The sequence below is a fragment of the Harpia harpyja genome, chromosome 22, assembly GCF_026419915.1.
Source record: "Harpia harpyja isolate bHarHar1 chromosome 22, bHarHar1 primary haplotype, whole genome shotgun sequence".
NCBI classification, from domain to species: Eukaryota; Metazoa; Chordata; class Aves; order Accipitriformes; family Accipitridae; genus Harpia; species Harpia harpyja.
In genome coordinates this window covers 10,195,789-10,213,860 of record NC_068961.1, presented here as the reverse complement: position 1 = coordinate 10,213,860, position 18,072 = coordinate 10,195,789, and the positions used below count along the sequence as shown (strand labels likewise).

Below are 18,072 nucleotides of genomic sequence, written 5' to 3'. Positions count from 1 at the left end.
ACTGTAATTAGAGGATACCATCGCCTGCTCTGTGAGAGAAACTGGACTTTTAAGGCTAAATGCTTCAATATGACTTCATGGTAATTTGGTTCAATCCTTTTTAGAAACTATTCCCCATTTGAGATTCTTAATCCATTGTGCATTAACTTCTGTGACTGTGACAGCAATGGGTGTTAGACTTGTAACATATAAATTAATCAATGGGGACAAGTCTGCTGTTTAACACCCTCGTGCCACTTTCTCCCAAGGAGATGTTTGCAAAGTGGGAAAAAGGTGTTCTTTGGCAAATGTTCAAACCGTATGAGTATTTAAATACACGACTGTGATCATCCACACTAGTAAACATTTGAGACTTCTTAGCAGCTTGACCTCTCCTGGACCTACTTGTTGCTTACTAACAAATAAAAGCTTGATCTGGACACGCAAGTCAATTCCAAGGACTATATGTGGCTGAAAACAAGTGCATGGCAGTGCCAACTCTTGCTTTCCAGCCAACTGATTGCAGTGACCGATCTTGTATTTCTATGTCTGCTCTTGCTTGGTGTTCGGATTTTGGGGTTTTTTTCTTTTGGTCCCCCCTGCCCCGAAATGCAGTATTATCTGCTAGTGGTAAATTCCCACATGCTCACTACAGTTGCCCTAATGGATGTAACAGCAGGGCAGGCTTACAGAGAGGTAGTGGCTCTTCGGGCTGCGGTGTCACCACTCTTGGCCACACCTTGCCCAGCTGCGGAGGAGGCCTGACAAACTCCCTTCGTGTGGTGCTCGGAGGCAGCTATAAGACACGGATATCTGATATGTGGCACTTGCACTTTGTACCAGGCGTGGATAAGGCTTACAGCCTTCCCACCTTCAAGCGGGGAGGAGGACTAACATAGAAGTAAAACAAGAAGACTAAAGGTGAAAGAAAAAAGCCAAAGATGGCTCTAAAGATAAAGAAATGACAGGATCAGGCTCATAAAAGGAGAGAACAACTGCGACCTTCCAGGAACCAGCATCAGCAAAAAATGGTTTCTTTTTATAACGCCTGAAATTGTCCAGCACCCCTTCTTGCCAGCAGTCCTTACGGGTGGAGGCATTTTTCCAGTTCTGTGGCACACTGGGCCGTTCCCCAGAACTGCTGAGCATTTCCTTTCTGGTGAGAAGGGTAATGGCTTATGGCAGGCTCAGGGAACTGCAGGCTGGGTGAGGGCTGTGCCTTCACCTTACAGGACCTCTTCTGTCACACATCTGCTCTTTCTGCTCTTTGTGGTTGTGATAATAAGGCTCCCCTTCCCCTGCAAAGCTGGAGGAGTAAGCGTGCAATGTGCCCTACCATGTGGAATAAACGCTGGGCCACCAGCCATCTCCTTTGGAAGCCACGGAGGTGCTGCGTGTGCTCCCTATCGCTCAGATCTGGAGGCCACAGCGTAGACGTTGTGGCTGCGATGCAGCAGTGGGAAGTTCCCAACAGGGAAGCCACATGGCAGCACCACCTTCGGCAACCTTCTCTCTCTCCCGTAGTGAACTTGTACTGGCAGAAGACCTCAGCTCATGCTCTCTGTGAAGACACACCCCCCCATTAATTCCTCCCTGCTCTACCTTTCAGCAAGCCCGGATTAGCCATTGCAGAAAAGACAAAGCAGGAGTACTGTCCCGTGTAACTAGAGATCCAAGTTCAAAATATTTGGCATTTTGGAAGAAGGCCAGAGTTTGTGTTGTAACCTAGCCCTCACAGAAGCTGTTAATTTTCTCCCAAGGTGTGTGCCAACATATAGCTTGTTTTGATGCCTCCAAACCATGCTGGCAAATGCCTAAGTCAGCAAGGAGCAGAGAGACTGGCCAGGTGGGTTGGGGGTGTGAGTATCTCCTGTTGCTGAATTCAGTAAGCCGTTGCGTTGGCAGCATATCCCAAATGGCCTCGTCGTGTGCAAGGACAATGGGAGAGCAGCAAATGTGGCTGAGCTTTGTAAAAAGCATTAATTGTACTAAACTGTACTTACTTAATGAATTGTTTGCGTACATTCATTTTTTAAACCTCTGGATCTTCTTTCCTTGTTGTAAAATGTAAGAAAGAGAGCTGTTGTACTTTTTTTCTGGATGTTTGTTTTCTGTGTTGGCAGTCGCTAATAACTTGCTTGCCTCATGTCTGAGAAGAAATCCTGCTGTTTGTTGCACAACACCGCAGTGGGGACAGAGAGAGAAAATTAAATGCTAAGCACTGAAGTAATGCTATGCAAACCTGTAAAATAAAAGCCTAACTGCTCAGGTAAGGTGACAATAAGTTAATAAATATCACGTTAGTAGTCCATCGAGGAAAGCCTGCATGAAATGGGTGTTGGTAAGGTTATGTAGCCCATGAACTTTCCAAATATACCACTGAAAGAAAAAAAAAGTAACCAAATGAAGCCTGGCATGTGAGCATCTGCTGTATGAATAAAGGTTAACCCAGTAAAAATGCTTAACAGTAGATAATTGCCGCTATGATAAGGAGCAGATAAAATCTCTAACAGGAGCTGTGTGAGGGGGCTGCCTGGTAAAAGACCCCAGTGGGTGCTGTGCGATCACTGGCGTGCAGCGCTGGGCCGTGCCCCTGGAATAAGGGGTCTGCTACAAGTGCCAGCTGGAAACAAGAGCCTGGCTGGGGGAAAGGTGCGTTTTGGAGCAGCCAAGTTAATCCTGGTTTGTGGGGACACAGCGGCGAGCCAGCCTGTGCTGACCTGGTGCACCCCGAGTCGCCAGGAGAAGGCACACAGGACACGGAGCAGTGAGACCGAAGTCGCTTTTATATTGCGGATCCCTATGGGGATGACCGAATCCAAGTCAAAAGGCGATCTGTCGTGGGATGCTGAAGAGGAGAGCTGGCATTTACAGAGTGCCCTTTGCTTTATGACCCGAGGCCTGGGGACTGCAGTGGCTGTACCGCAGAGACAAGCAGGCGCAACGGAGGACTGCACGCGGAAATTTTGATGCTAGCCTTTTGCCTTGCGCCTCTGGAAGTTTTTTGAGGCTTTACAGCGAGGGGAGCGAAAGAGGGCACGGCACGCCGAAGGCCCTGGATTTCTGGATAACCAGGGAACTGCTGCAGGACCTATGGAGAAAGACCCCCGGCGCTGGAAGCCAGGGCCAAGGCCCAGTGGACGCCTAACCCACGGCAAGGCGAAGGCAGGCAGAAGCCGGGCCTTTTGGAAATCAACCTCTCCGGCCACGGCGGAGAGAAGTCTCTTCTCCCTGCCTGCAGCTCTTGGAGGGGGGAGCCGAGCCGAGCCGCCCCGCCCCGGCTCCAACAACCGCCGCTGTCCGCTGCCGGCCCTGGCCTCGCAGCACTACGTGGAGACGAACCCCAGCGAGGTGGCCGCCCTCCCCCCCTCCTTGCCCCCACCCGCGGGGCTGGACAGCCGGGGGGAGGGCCGGGGGGCCCGCCCCGGCCGTGCCCGCCCCCGCCGAGGGCACCCGAGGCCCGGCCGCCGGCGGCCCCTCGCCCCGCGGCCTCCCCTCCCCTCCCCTCCCCTCCCCGCTATAAGAGCGGCGGCGGCGGCGGGCCGGCACCTCCGGCTGCGCTGCTGGGAACAGGTAGGGACGGTGGAGGGGGTGTGCGTGTGTTATCACTCTTTTCTCTCGTATATATATACGTATATATGTGTGTGTTCAAGTTACAGCGGCCCGGGCACGGCAGCCGTGCCGCCGCCTCAGCAGCCGGGCGGGCGGGGGCGGGCCTTTCCCTGACGGGCCCGGCCCGGCGCCCGCCCGCACCCCGGATTTATTGTCGTCTTCTCTTTCATCGCTCCCCTCCCCCCTTCTTTTTTCTGTTTATGTTTTAAATTTTGTCACATTTGCCGCCCGCCGTGACAGCAGGCCGGGCGGCGCGGCGACGCGGGGGGGGGCCCGGCGGGGCGGCCCCAGGCGCCCTCCGGCCTCCGCCGGCTTTGGCGGGGGCCGGCGGGGGAGCAGCCCTCGCTGGCCGTGCGAGAGCCGCGAACTGGCGGGAAGTTCAGGTTCGGGTAAAAACCCTGGTTCTGGGTTCAGGTAAAACCCCTCCGGGCTGAAAACGGGGCTCCGCGCCGGCCGCTGACCCGACGCTGGGACCCGGGGGTTGGGGTGATACACGCTTGCTCCTGGCAGACGTACGTCAACCGGAGTGGTTTTCCCCACAGGCATGTCATCCGTCAAGATCGAGTGCGTTGCCAACGAGGGCTGCAGGATCGGGGAGTCTCCCGTCTGGGACGAGAAGGAGAGCGCGCTCCTCTTCGTGGACATCACGGGCAGAAAGGTGTGCCGCTGGAGCCCGGCCACCAAGCAAGTGCAGGCCATCTCTGTGGGTAAGGAACGGCTCGAAAAACCCTCTGCTGAATCTAAGGGTCGTGCGTTCCGACTCGGTACCGCGTCCCTGCCGAACGCGGGCAGGACTGCTGTAGGTGATGCCGGATGGTGCTCATCTTCTGGTGCAAGGAGACTTCTCCCTGAAACTTGACCTTGCTAGGCCAAAGAGGACACGCAGAAACTAAATACAGTGCCTGGCCAGACGTAGTCCCGAGGACTTTTCTTATGATTGTGTGCAGGGACCCAGGGGTTGGGTTTATACGCGCTTGCTCTTGACAGACGTATGTCAACCAGAATGATTTGTAATTTGTAATGATTGGATTACATTTGATCCACTTCTCTTTCCTGTAATTGTTCACAACCTGCTCTCTTCTGCTCCCTCTTTATCCCAGAGGTAAGGTCACCAAGACTCTCCTTCTCTGGTGCTGATGTCTGTGGGAGTTTTGTTACTGATTTGAATGAGCAGTGCCCATAACATTTTCTTTATTAGAAGAAAATTTCCCATAATGATTTAAGAAGATGATGTTTTTTTAAGGTAACGGTGTCACCAGCTGGAGCGTCAATAGTTCAATTATTTATTCTAGAAAGGAAGAGGTGTGCTAACTCTTATAAAGAGTTGCAGATTTTCTTCTGGATGTGATTACATAAATATCTGTTTGTCTGAAGACAGCTCCTTAAATGGTTTAAGTACTTGGATTTATTACTTCCTCATGTTCAGCAACATTTGGCGAAAATCACTTTTGCCCACCTATAAGCTGTTCGCATTATTCACAGTAAATGGATCTGGGCTTGTCTGCCCTTCAAATCACTGTAGTTACCAGTTTTAAGATGAGAGAAGGCCTGATACAGATTTTGGAAACATTGTTTCCCAAAGTTATTTCCTCTTACATTAGCTGAGAGATCCTGCATCTCCCTGCCTCCCACTGCAACTCGGACCTACTCTCAAAGGTGTAATCTTTTACATGTGGCCTCTCTGGAGATGGAGAAGGGATAGTAGCTGAAATAGCTGTAGCTACTCTTTTTTTTTTTTTTTACTTCCTTCTGTTTCCTCTGTTTAGTAATAGAATAGTTATAATAAATTGCTGTGCCTTTGGGAATACCATGATTAAAAGACCAAAAAAACCCCAAACACCCAAAAAGTGCCATGTGATTAAAATAGCGGATTGATGCCCAAAGTGGAAACTGAAAGAGAAATTACTCATTGCTGAAGCTTATAGAGAATTACAACAACGCCACACTTAGCAACAGCTTCAAATGCCCTTTTCGACTCTACAGGGAAAACACCAGTACATACATAACCATGCCTGGGGGGAGACCTTGTGGTCAGCTTTCCGTTTGGCATAAAAGAGTATTGCAAATAAATCAATTCCTGTGGATGCTGCTTAACGAAGCCCTCCGGGGTAGCTGTGGACCGAGCCGGGTGCACAGGCTGATACGCTCACTTGTGGTGTATTTGTGTCGTGAACAGTAGGGTGGCTGTGTCCCTCTCGCTAGCCTGATACACCCCTATCCCCTGGGGTGCTTTGTTGGGAGGGTGTGGGGCCGTTCTTGTGGCTGTAGGGGTACCCGGAGGATCGATACCTCCAGGGACAGGCAGGCAGGGGTACACAGGCTGCTGTGCTGGGGGCTGCTCCCACTCGCCCAGCCTCGATGAGCGCAGGCCACCAGCAGCATGGTCACACGCCTCCAGGTGAAGGAGTTGCTAGAGTTGAGCTTGCAACTGGGTGTGCAACTCAGGTGTTGGGGGCAAATAGCATTTGGGTTTCTAGCGTGGTGGTACTGCTGCTGGAGCTGCAAAGGGAAGGGGCATCCTGAGTTGAGAGCAAGGAGCCAGAAAGGAGCAGCTCCTCTTGGCAACAGTGGTGGCTGGTGGTGGTTATAAGTGTTTGTGAAACTATTACCTAATTACACCTCTGCAAAGCTATAAATACAAGAAATGTTTTATTTTTAAATTAGAAAGTTGGTGAGTAGTCCCATACATATTAAATATTATCCCAGACTTTATTGCCCTGTTTAAAGTTATTATTCCTTATATTGCATCTGATTGTAGGCTTTTACAGAAATGTTATCTTCACACTCATTTCTCGGGGTTTTTTTACTAATTCCTTTATAATAACCTGCAATTGAGGTTTTACTGCATAATAGCTCAAATGAGTGTAAACTAACCATGGAGGATTTACTAATTTTCTGGTTCGCTTTAACTCCTGGAAAGCTCTGCCACTCCTCGGCGTGTTTTTGGTGCTGCTGGAGGCATGTCTGAACTGCACGGCAGAGTGTGGTGCAGGGGGGTGGCTCTCCTGCCCAGCGTGACCTGTCCTAGCGCAGAGATACTCTCTGTCTCCATGAGTTACATGTGCAGGGCTGATTTACCCAGGAGCTGTGCTAAACAAACACAGTTGCTCCAGAGCTCTTGTGGCAATCGATTTTTTCCCTTGGGCAGGGGGGAGCCAACTCAGTAACCTGTTGTAAAAAGCATACATGCCTGTATCTGTCCCCCTTTTTATGTTTTTTCTTTCTAAAGCACCTAGCAGAACCGGGTGCTGGTAATGATTATTGCTCCTGGGATTAGTGGTAATACTCAAGTTCCCTGAGTTTGTATGTCCCAAACTGGTGATTCTCTTTGTAGCCACTTTCTGTATTTATTAAGTATGCTCTCTTCATGTGAGAGGATCTATTTCTATGTATTTAAACATCAGTTTTGTTGGTAGAAAAGTAAGTTTTTTCTCTTGCCTGTGGTCTCACTGAGTTCAGTGTGACTGCTTGAGTGTCTAAAGTTGGCAGAAAAGAAACGTGTCTTCATAGCACATACCTCTTTTCCATTTCATCCTGGTTCTAGATGCTCCTGTAAGCTCTGTGGCTCTCCGGAAATCTGGGGATTATGTCATCACTCTGGGAACCAGGTTTGCTGCTTTGAAATGGAAAGAGCAGCTGGTAACCACCATTACTCAAGTGGACAAGGATAAACCAAACAACCGATTCAATGATGGGAAAGTGGATCCTGCAGGGAGGTATTTCGCAGGTATGCTGCAGCCGGTTCCTTCCTTCTGCTGCTCCATTAGGTTTTGGTGACAAGATGCAGCGACCACTTGTAGATGCAGCAAGTGCTCGTTCATAGTTAAATGGTGGGGATTTTTTTTTTGTTGTCTTCAAGCAGAGTTTAATTCCATTTACAAATCTATTTGTATCACCTAATCAGAACTATTTTTTTAAAAAGAGGCCTACTATTCAGAGCCTGCCTAGTTAAAGACATTGGCCTTGCCTCCTCCCTCTTGGCACGCTTGTTTTGAATACTGGCAGAGTGCCAATAGAAAATACTTTTCCAGTGAAAAATTTATGATGTTGTTGGTTTTGTTCTTCATAAATCAGAATTTATAGATGGTATTTCTAAAAACTATGTGACTTCAGCCTCCCGGAGAAGAGAAGGCTCAGGGGGAACTTATCCATGTGCGTTAAGTACCTGATGGGGGGGGGAGTAAAGAAGATGGTGCCAGGCTCTGCTCAGTGGTGCTCAGTGGCAGGACCAGAGGCAAGGGGCACGAACTGAGATTCAGGGAATTTTTTAAACATAAGAAAACTCTTTTACTGGGGATGATCAAACAGTAGAACAGGTTGTCTAGAGAGGCTGTAGAGTCTCCATCCGTGGAGATCTTCAAGACACAGCACTGCCCTGAGCAACCTGCGGTGGCTGACCCTGCTCTGAGCAGGGGGTGGGCCTGGATTATCTCCAGAGGTGCCCTCCAGCCTCAGCTGTCCTGGTTTTTAAAACACTGTTCTGTGCATCTGCCATGCAGTTGGGTCCCCAGGCTTACCTTAACTTGCTTTTACCCAGCCTCTCAAGAGCCAGTCTCAGCTGCCAACTTTGAGCCACGAAGATGAGATTTCCTTTTGAAGAAGCTTTAGTGAGACTCATTCTAAGAGAGGAGGAAATTTTTTTCCAGTCTCTCTGCTATACAAGACGTTAAGATTTGTGGGAAGTTAAATGCTGACCACACCTTTCTTAATATTTGAATGACTTAATAAAGTGTTTTGCAGAAATCACGCTGCACACCATTTCTGCCACGGTTCAACAAAAAACCAAAGGTTGTGTTTTGTCATCTTCTGCTAAAAGCAAGCACTTTTGAAATCTACCTTTCTCTTTTGCTTTTAACTCAGTTTCTTTCCCAAATTTGGGAAGCCACCGCACTGCTCCCTTCTCTGTTGGCAGTGCGGCCATCATCATGGCGAGGGGCTGCCACCAAACCTGAAGGAGAGCCCATTCACTCTGAACTTGCTTTCTCCCCTTCGGCTCTGCGTAGGTACGATGGCTGAGGAGATTCAACCTGCTGTGCTGGAAAGACACCAGGGCTCTCTGTATACCCTCTTCTCTGACCTCTCAGTGGTGAAGCATTTTGATCAGGTGGACATTTCTAATGGGCTGGACTGGTCGCTGGATCACAAAACCTTCTTTTACATTGACAGCTTGTCCTACTCGGTGGATGCCTTTGATTATGACCTCCAAACTGGAAAAATTGGTATGAATTGTTGTATTCTAAAATAATCTTTTGTGCCTAAAGATTGTGATGTTTGTTTCCATACTGGTTATTATGCAGAGATGATCAGAGTTTTGTGAGCGCTTCTTCAGAAACCTCTTTAGAAGAAAACAACAGAAGCCATATTAACATCCGTCTGCGCCTGCGTAGGCTCCTAGCTCACACTAGTCAGAGGCTGTTGGTAGTATTTAAATTGCGTGGCAGAGTTTGAGTAGTAATCTGGACAACTGTTACTAAACACAATGCGTATCTGGTCTTCCTGTGTGAAAAGGGTGAACTGTTTCTTGCGTGGCTAGGTTTTATGTGGCTGTGTGTTTCTTATTACTGACAGCATAGGCAAAGTAACAAAGCTTGTAGTCTTGTGCAAAACCTCTGCTGGCTTCTGCAGATTTTTTTTTACCCTGTTTTGTTTTTTAAAATATAAGCTCCTAAATGAAGGTTCTGCAGACAGAGCTAAGCAACAACTGGAAAGCAGCAACTCAAAACTTCTTCCCTCATTTATTTAAAACAAAATAAAACAAGCCTTTAAGGGCTTCTACAAGCTTGGGCAAAAGAAAAATTCCAGTGACTTGGACCAATAATTTGCTTTTGAGTACATGGACTGCGGTATTTTGCTTTAAAAGAACCCAGTCAATTTGATATTTAGTTTTAAAACTGTGAATTTAAAGTAATTTTAGGTGTAGCATCTTGTCCTGATGTCTCTCTGCTATGGCTTACAACTGAATTTTTCTTTAGGAAATAGTGTGGTTCTCTCTCTCTCATCCATGCTCGTTCACTGTCTTTCTGTGGGCAATCTGACAAACCCCAGGAGCACAAAGGAAACTCATTAAAAATATTGCTACATATGAGAAACACTGAAGTTGTCAGAGCATAAAATAAACAATGTTGGAAAGTTGGTTTTAATTTTCTGTAATAACAGTGGATAAAAGTTCAGATAGAGTTGTTTGGTTTTAGGTTGACAGTATGGCTTTGAAGTTGATGCTTTTTCCTAACTCCGTGTTTATATAAACTCTTGGTTTATATATCTGAAGGTCAGTTTTGTGTTGGAACAGTGATTATTGGCACGTTCCAGCAATCTGTTTGAAAAGCCTCCAGTTCTCTGGCTGGGAGTGACCCATACTTGAAATGATCCAAACTGCTTTTAGAACAAGTAATTAATTTTCTGAATATATATAACATTAATTTATGCAGTTATTCATTTAATACTTTAAGTAGGGAGCATGAGTGACGCACTAGAAAAGAACACCAGAAAAAAGGATTTTATTTTCAATGGATAGAAACTGATCCACAGGCTTTCACGCTGAGAAACAACTGTCTCAGGAAACAAACAGGGCAGCAGACACAATCTATTTCTTTCATATGAAAAAACTCTGGACTTCAGCACAGCTTTTGAAAATTATAGTACAAATAACTCCGCTGGGCTGTGACTGATAAAAATTTTAACAACTGTCTCACTCAGTTTTGTTGTGGCTTTTCTACCCTGCAGGCAACCGTAGGAGTATATACAAACTGGAAAAAGAGGAAAGCATTCCTGATGGGATGTGCATTGATACAGAAGGCAAACTCTGGGTAGCTTGTTACAATGGTGGGAGAGTGATTCGTCTTGATCCTGAGACAGGTAAGTCCTTGCAAAGGGTGGACTGGAATTCTGTGTTTAAAAAAACAGAAACAAGAAACAAAAGCAAAGAACAGAGGGGGGTTTTTCCCCTCACAGAAATAGTGCACCTACTATTTTTAAAAACATTACTTTTTTAAAAAAAAAAAAAAAGGCAATTTTATGTCCCTGCTCTCAAAAGTTAGCTTTGTAAATAAGTCTCCTTTGCTCCCAGCCTCTGTTGTGTTGGAAAAGGTAAAGTTGTTGAGGGGATTACTGTTATACTTGCAAATTTTTTGAGTTAGCATCCTCTTGCATCCTCCAAACTTAAGATCAGCATTTACCTTATTGAGAAATAATGTGGAAGAAAAAGAACAAACCATGCAATGGCAAAGATGACTTAAGCCATTTTTTTGTCTTGTTTCTTCAGCATAGTGTATCATTTTGGGCAGCCTACTGATGTTAATACAAGTCCCACATGACACTGATGTCAGCAAGATTTTTTTATTGTCAAAAATTATATGATAAATTTTGCAATTGAAATAATAAAAAATATGTAATTAATTCCACAGCATTTTATCATTCCCACAGTCACGTCTTGGGTGTGCCCACTGTCTGAGCCTGTCATGTGTTGCTACCCTCATTTGGACTTCGGTGGTCTGCCAGGCATGGCTTAGTCTGGGCAAAAAACACTTGTGCAGCACTTCAGAGAGACTGAACCACACTGTCTGCAAGGGGCCAGTGGGTGAGAATGGGAGCGTGACTTTGACAGATCCCAGGCAGCACAGGTTTGCATAATGCAGCATAGGAGCAACTGCGCTGGGTTGCATCTGGGGTCTCTTGAACCCAGGTCCAGCCCTAACAGAAGACTTGGGGGTTTGTGGGGCTGCAGATTCAGTGATGCTAGTGTCCCTTGACATGTGCCGCCTCTGCAGTGCACAGCAGACCCTGGCACACGTGCACCAGGCAGGTCAGGCTGCAGCCTCTCTTCTGACTCCGCTGGAACCTCTTACTTAAGGCTCAGGCTGTGCTTTTGATTTGTACCCATCCGAGGTCTTGCCAACCTGTGGGACTTCCTCCGGTCCTGCAGAGTCTGCACTCCAACCCTAGGAGGAGGAAGCTCCAGTTGGGAGATCCCAGCAGCTCTGGGACCTGTTTCTGTTCCCACATCCTCCCTCTTTGGTGGGCAGAGCACTCCTTGGTGACCTCCGCCAGCCCTTTGAATACACTCCTGGAGCAGTGGACTCTTACCATTCTTCCTCTCTGTTTCACTGTTTCAACTTTTTTCCTCCCTGGCCTTCACCTTCTTCCTTTTCTCACTTGTTTTCCCTTTCCTCCTGCCTTTTGGAGGTGTTTTCTTAAGGGAAAGCTAAAGAGAAGTGTCCATATAGTGTCCATAAGCAGATGCATAGGGAGACTGAGAATACTGACAGCAGAGTACATATCCCTAATGCACTTCCAGTCTCTTAACTATGCTCAGATCAGGGTCTTTCAGAGCTGGATGTAATTTTGTTGTATAGGTAGGTGCCAGTGGATTTCTGTTCTGTGAACATTTTCTGTCTCCCCTCGCCCATGTAAAACTCCCAGCACCCGCAGCAATAAGTTAAGTGTCCATGTCAAAAAGAGCCACCTTCTTTGTGAATATCTCTTGCTTATCTGCCCTCTCTGCGCTATCTAAAATCTGCAGTTTGCTGACTTCTGAGTGAATTGTAACTATTTAGGGAGATAACCCAGACAGGTTTGAAGAGAACTCCATGAAAGCCTCTCTTTTAATGCACAATAGCTATTAAGTGTGGCTTGAATGGCTGTCAGCCAGTTGCAGGCACATCCACTGATAAAGAGCTCATCTAAAGCACATGAGGGATTTTCAGGTTCCACTGATAGCAAAGCTTGGACTGGGTTTTTAGGGGGATGGGTGAGGAAACTTGTTTGTTTGACATCTTTTCTAAGTGAAGGTTTTGAGTTTCAGGGTGAAGCGGCTTTTCAGGTCTAGGCTTCTTTGGCCTAGATAGCTGCTGCCTTTAGATTCAGGATGTGCTACAGGGAAAGGCTGTGATGACTGATCCCAGTGAGTTTGCAAAGGCTGGAAATGGATGTCTAACTTGTGTGTTGCCAAGTCTTGTCATACCTTCTGGTCACTTAGTGACCTGCTTGCTAGTTTTATGCAATCATATCTTTTAATTAGGAATTAAATATTTTACAGTTCTTCCTAGTGAATGTATTTTTATATCCTTTGATTGTATAGGGTCTAAAAGATTTGCTAAGTTTCTCTTTTCTATAGATGCCAAGCATAGATGAATACTTCAGGTAGATTTTAAAGCATCCAGGTGCTGATTTTCTTGCATCTCCAGGAAGACATTGCTCATCTCGGAGCTTTGTAAGCAATATCTTCCAGGCTGTTATCTGCTGAGACCACTCCGAAAGTACAGTCAGGGTCTCTCCCCTTGTCTTTGGTCCTCATGTGTCTTCTCCTACAGTGCATGTTTTTTCCCTTTGAATGCCCTTCCCACTCATTTTCTCCCAGACTTGGTGTCAGCCAATTTCTAGGGTGGCCTCTGGACCATTTTATAAGCCACCATGTAACCCATGTAGCCATGTAATCCTTCCACTGCCAGCTGACTGGATAATCACAAAGTGTTGCTAGAGCAAGTTGGCAGGAGCATTGTCTTGGGAGTCATATTGGTCCTTGTCACTGCCAGGCAACAGACAGGACTATTTCTCTCCAAATTTTCTAGATATTTTGAAAAATCTGTTCTTCTCAGGGAAAAAGCAGTTAACCAGACATGCAAATAATCTCTATGCTAATCTAAATGCTCTTACCCTGGTTTTGATTTTTTTTTTTTTTTTTACTTTGAATTTGATTTTTACTTTGGACATTGTAGGACAAAATGTATGCCAAATAAGCTTATTATACAGCATCAAGAATCCCAGAGTGCTCAAACTTTCCGGGCTATTACATACAAGAGGCTCTTTCACCACTGCTTGCTTGCTATTTTCTTTTATTTATTTTGGGATTAAAAGAGAGTTTAAAAGTATCCAGCCCTCATGTCCGGGTTGTCAGTGAAGCAAAGACAATTCCGCTCATGCCTCTCAGTCCTGTATTCTGGATGTGCTGGTTACATCCATACTAGCAAGTAAAATGGGTCAGGCAATGTCCTTTAGTGCTGCCTATGATATGGCATATCATAGCTTATTTTGCACAGCCAGGCTGTCTTCCCACACAAAAACAGAGCCCAAACTGTCTCTGGGGAGCAGCATACCCAACTAGGTGGGCCAAAATTGTGCCAGGAATGCACCAACAGCTTAATAATGTGGCCCTGCTTTTACCTGTGCTTATGACCCACTTAGTGTTGTGGTACAGGTGAAGCTGTCTGGTCTGTGCTTTTGTCAGTTCATTGCAGTGCTGCTACATCATTGCAAGGGAGCAAGGCACAGCTTGTTGGGTGAGGCAAAAGGTTTTAAAGACAGGCACTTGCTTTGATAAACACCTCCTGGCAAATGGTGCCCCACTCTGAAGTTGACCAAAAACTTCTTGTAGGTGTTAAGTGGGCCAAACTTTCCACTTTTTCTTTCTCCTTGTAGGGTTCCCAACACCAAAGTTACTCTCCTGCTATTTCAACACATCACTAAACAGTTACCGTAAGGGGACCAAGCCCTTTACATGTGCAGTTGGGGGCCCAGGGAAATTACATGTTTTGTAAGGGTATTCATGTGCTTTAGCATATTTCTAGAAAGAGAAACTCAACTGTAGGTAAACAAAATAGGCATGATGGGTATAAGCACTTATTGCCCAGAATTAGGAGGAATTTTAGAAAAAATCTGCTGTGACAGCCTTCTGGTTAAGGCTGGAGGCAATCTGTTTACTACTGTCATTAGGACGGTAGCTATTTGTTGGTATAATAAATGCGTAATATTACTTACAGTAGTGCTAGTTTCTTGTAAACTTCAGACATGTCCTATGATCCCTATTTTATGCAAGCTTGATTTGAAAGGCTATTGAAATTTCAGGAAAAACTTCTAGGAATTAATCTTCCTTGACTGCAGGCAGTAGAGGTGTAGCACGAGGTACGCCTCTAGAGCTACACGAGGTCTGCTTGCTCCAGGCTTCCTTTGTAGTTAAAAGTAGAAAAGTCAGCAGGTCTAGGGCGTGATTCATGTGACCTATTTTAGGGAGGAATTATATCCCATTTCCATTGACTGCATGGGCAGCCTAGATGATGAGCTCAGATACAGATGGCTGTGCTGTGGATGTTAGCATTTAATTAGAGGACAGGCTGGGACGGGGTGGGATTTGTTTGTGATAACTGAGACTGAAACTTGTCAAATGATACATCATTAACAACACGGTTTACAGAAGTCTGGTTGCTCCCTGTCGCAGTGCTCATCAGTATGCTGAAACTCAGCATGGGACTCCCCCCCGCCTTGGTACCTGCTTTTGTGGAACACCTGGCTCCATGCCGGTTATTCACAATAATTTATTTAAATTTCTTGTTGTAAGTAGACAAACAGGAAATGGCATGCATGGTTTTTCTCCAGGAAAAAGACTCCAGACTGTGAAACTTCCTGTTGACAAGACAACTTCCTGCTGTTTTGGAGGAAAGGATTATTCAGAAATGTATGTGACTTCTGCCAGTGACGGGATGGATAAAGAGTGGCTTTCACGGCAGCCACAAGCTGGTGGGATTTTCAAGGTGAATGATATTTTTTCCTGTCTTTTTAGAAGGCCATTTTTTCCCTCCTGCATTTTTCAGGTAGCAAACCAGTTGGAGTGGTGGGAAGCAGGAAGAGGGTGGTTGTTAGAACATCTGTCCTATATGTTAAACTGTTGTTTGTATTTTTGGTTCCTGTTGCAGGATGAGAAAGTTAAATGTATTTAGAGATTTGAAAATACTTTGGGGTTTAAAATTTGTAACAATGCTGATACTGCAAATTTTCTATGCCATCACCTCTTTCTACTTCTGCCCCTTCCAACACAGTTTGAGTTTTCTACTTATTACGGAAAGAATGTGTAAATACTTCTGTGTCTTAATCAATGGCAGGCAAAAGCATCTGCCTTTATTTACTTTCTAGTTAGCTATAACTAAATTATCTCTTTAAAAAGTTATCACCTTGGGATTTGTTTTAAAGCCCTGCTCTATGTGTGCGTACTGAAGGTTACATTGTGAATTGCAGAATGAAGGCTTAGTAGTATCTGAGAAGACGCTTTTGGGGAATGGACTCTGGCCTGCGATTACTGAGCTTTACAGAAAGAGCATAGGTTGAAGTTCCTGGCTGTGATGAGCTGCCGTATGCAAAATATAGTAGGGTGTCAAGTTGGAGGACACAGTCCTTTTCTAAATTAAAGCATGTCTAGTTGTGAAAGAAAAGCAAGTGCCTGTTGGTGGTGAATTATTGCACTAATCTTTTTTTTTTCCTCTCTGTTTTAATAGATAACAGGGCTAGGTGTAAAAGGAGTCCCACCATATCCATTTGCAGGTTGAATACACACTCTTCAGAATGGATTAGAGAGGACTGACGTAAGCAAGACAAGTTGGAAGGTCTTATTCTGGTGTTAAGCATTTTTTGCTTTGAAACCCTAACACAATTATAACATCTCATCAGGAATAGATGAAAAACTACTGAAATACATGGAATATTTTAAAACTGGTCTTTTTTTTTTCCCCTTTAAACTCTATTACTGTAAATACCTGATGGTCCTTTTTCTGTTGTGCTAAAAAGATTCTCACCCTATAAACTACTGAATGTTGTAACTCTTTTATGATTAAATAATGTTTTAATATCTTTTCTTTTTATTGTTTATTCACCCATCTCATTTGCCACTTATGCTATACTGATTTATGGATTAAACTACTTGTACTGTCTCTTTTACATATTTTCAAAGTTCCTCATAAAATATCCATTTGTGGTCTTATTGCTGCTTTAACTGGAACTTAATTTGTCCCATGATGTTCTCAACAACTGAAACATTAATACCTATTACTGTGCGCCTGCAGTTTCCTTTTTACATTACATTTTTAAGGCCTCAGCTGTGGTTGTATGTAAATTAACTCTGATCAGCTGGAGCCGATTATCATCTCTCCCCAATGCATGTCACTGTGTTGCTCATTTTGTTAAACATGAACCCAAACTTTTGGGATCAAGAACAATATCTTTGTTCATCCTCTGAAGGTCTCAGCCTGTTCTGGGGAGATCTGTGATGACAGGAAAGCATCAGGCATTTTTGGCTGTTTGAGTTTAAAAGAAAACGTCGCCTGCACATACCTCCTGCTGAACCAAACTCCCCCACAGCAGCCAGAGAGGCAGGAGGGGCCTGCATGCTGAAATGGCCACTGCTTCTACAAATGTGCAGGAAAGGGAAGTTTTATTGTAATTTCTTCACAGCACCTGTTGTAAATGGCAAGCTTATTCACTGGATTGCTTTTTTGTTGGTAACTTCAGGCCTGTATGTGCTGAAACAACTGTGATGTAGCTCAGTTGGTTTTTAAACTGCAAGATTTTGCTCTTGGCATGTTAGATGTTTCCGTGCTTGTGCACCTCCACCTGCAGGTCCCCGACCCTGTTCTGCTGTGTGAGGGTAACCCACCGACTGCCAAGAGAGCCTGTGGCTGTGCGTTTTCTCTGCAGGTAGCTCCCAGAATTGGTATATCATGGTTTTCCAGTGTGTCTCTGCAAGCCTGTTGGAGTTAGTTTCTCTCTGCTGGATCTGCTTGTGTGTGCCTTGCCCCCTGAGTGTGCAGTGGGCGACTCAGCTGCTAGCCCCTGGGTCACACCGAAGCCTCGGTGCTGCTTTGAACCAAGGGTTCAAAGGTGACTTTGTGCAAGTCACCATTTTCTCTCTTTAAAGCATGTGGGGGTATGTCTCTGCAGCTGGAAAAATAGAAGGTTTAAGCAGCCCCGCTTCAGGGCAGAAGATGAGCATGAGGTGGTGAAGGAAGCTGGGGCTTGTTCTTTTTGAGTGCCCACCATCCTTTGTTTACTTTATGTGCTACGAGGTAATCCCAGCACGGTAGAGGAAAAGTTTATGAGTTGAGAGAGATGGTGAATGTGGCAAATTTAGGGCTCTGATCTCACTGAAGTCATGAACCTGGTGCTAACTGCAGCTCAGGAACCATGCTGTAGGGCTGCTGTGGTTGATCGCTAGTGGACATTCAGAGATGCAGCAGAAACTAAGTAGACATAAACATAAATAAGCTCCCCTCCCTCTACCATCGCTATCAAGTTGCAGAGGTTGCCCCATGAGGTTTTGTACCTGTGCTCACCCTCACCCCACCGCAATGGCAGTAGGGTGATTGCCAGCACAACACAGGGCACCTGCTGATCCTTTTTTGTTGTTGTTGCTGCAGTAGAAAGGTAACAGCAACAGCTTGTACAGGCATGAAAGCTCTGGTCAAAGATTAGTTTGTCACCACAGGCCAAGAGGCACCCAGGAGACATAGGGAGGACGTGGCTGCTGGACCCCCTCATCCGCCCTGGGCAGAAGTCCGATGCGTGCGTGTCTCTGTGCTTGGGAGTGTGGGAGCAGGAGCAGGTGAAATAAGCTTCTACAGACATTTTGCAAATAAATGCCACCTCCCCCTTCTGCAAGATCACCTGCTGGGCTTTGCTACACTGGTTTCACTGGCATCACATGAGCAGGAAGAGCCAACTCTG

At 45.7% G+C, this 18,072-nt stretch overlaps 1 protein-coding gene across 1 annotated transcript; it reads left to right on the top strand.

The window, feature by feature from the left end:
- Positions 1 to 3,413: 3,413 nt before the first annotated feature.
- On the top strand, positions 3,414 to 16,206 carry LOC128135069 (regucalcin). The gene is made up of 7 exons (XM_052773531.1): positions 3,414 to 3,552; positions 4,134 to 4,298; positions 7,136 to 7,318; positions 8,595 to 8,810; positions 10,315 to 10,446; positions 14,959 to 15,113; positions 15,852 to 16,206. Exons 2-7 carry the CDS (start codon positions 4,136 to 4,138, stop codon positions 15,900 to 15,902), a joined length of 900 nt encoding a protein of 299 aa, XP_052629491.1. The 5' UTR covers positions 3,414 to 3,552; positions 4,134 to 4,135; the 3' UTR covers positions 15,903 to 16,206.
- The last annotated feature ends 1,866 nt before the right edge of the window (positions 16,207 to 18,072 follow it).

Coding starts and splice junctions, on each gene's coding strand:
- LOC128135069 (XM_052773531.1), top strand. CDS start 4,136: ATGTCATCCGTCAAGATCGAGTGCGTTGCCAACGAGGGCTGCAGGATC. Junction 8,811..10,314: donor CCTCCAAACTGGAAAAATTG/GTATGAATTGTT, acceptor TCTACCCTGCAG/GCAACCGTAGGAGTATATAC. Junction 10,447..14,958: donor TCGTCTTGATCCTGAGACAG/GTAAGTCCTTGC, acceptor GTTTTTCTCCAG/GAAAAAGACTCCAGACTGTG.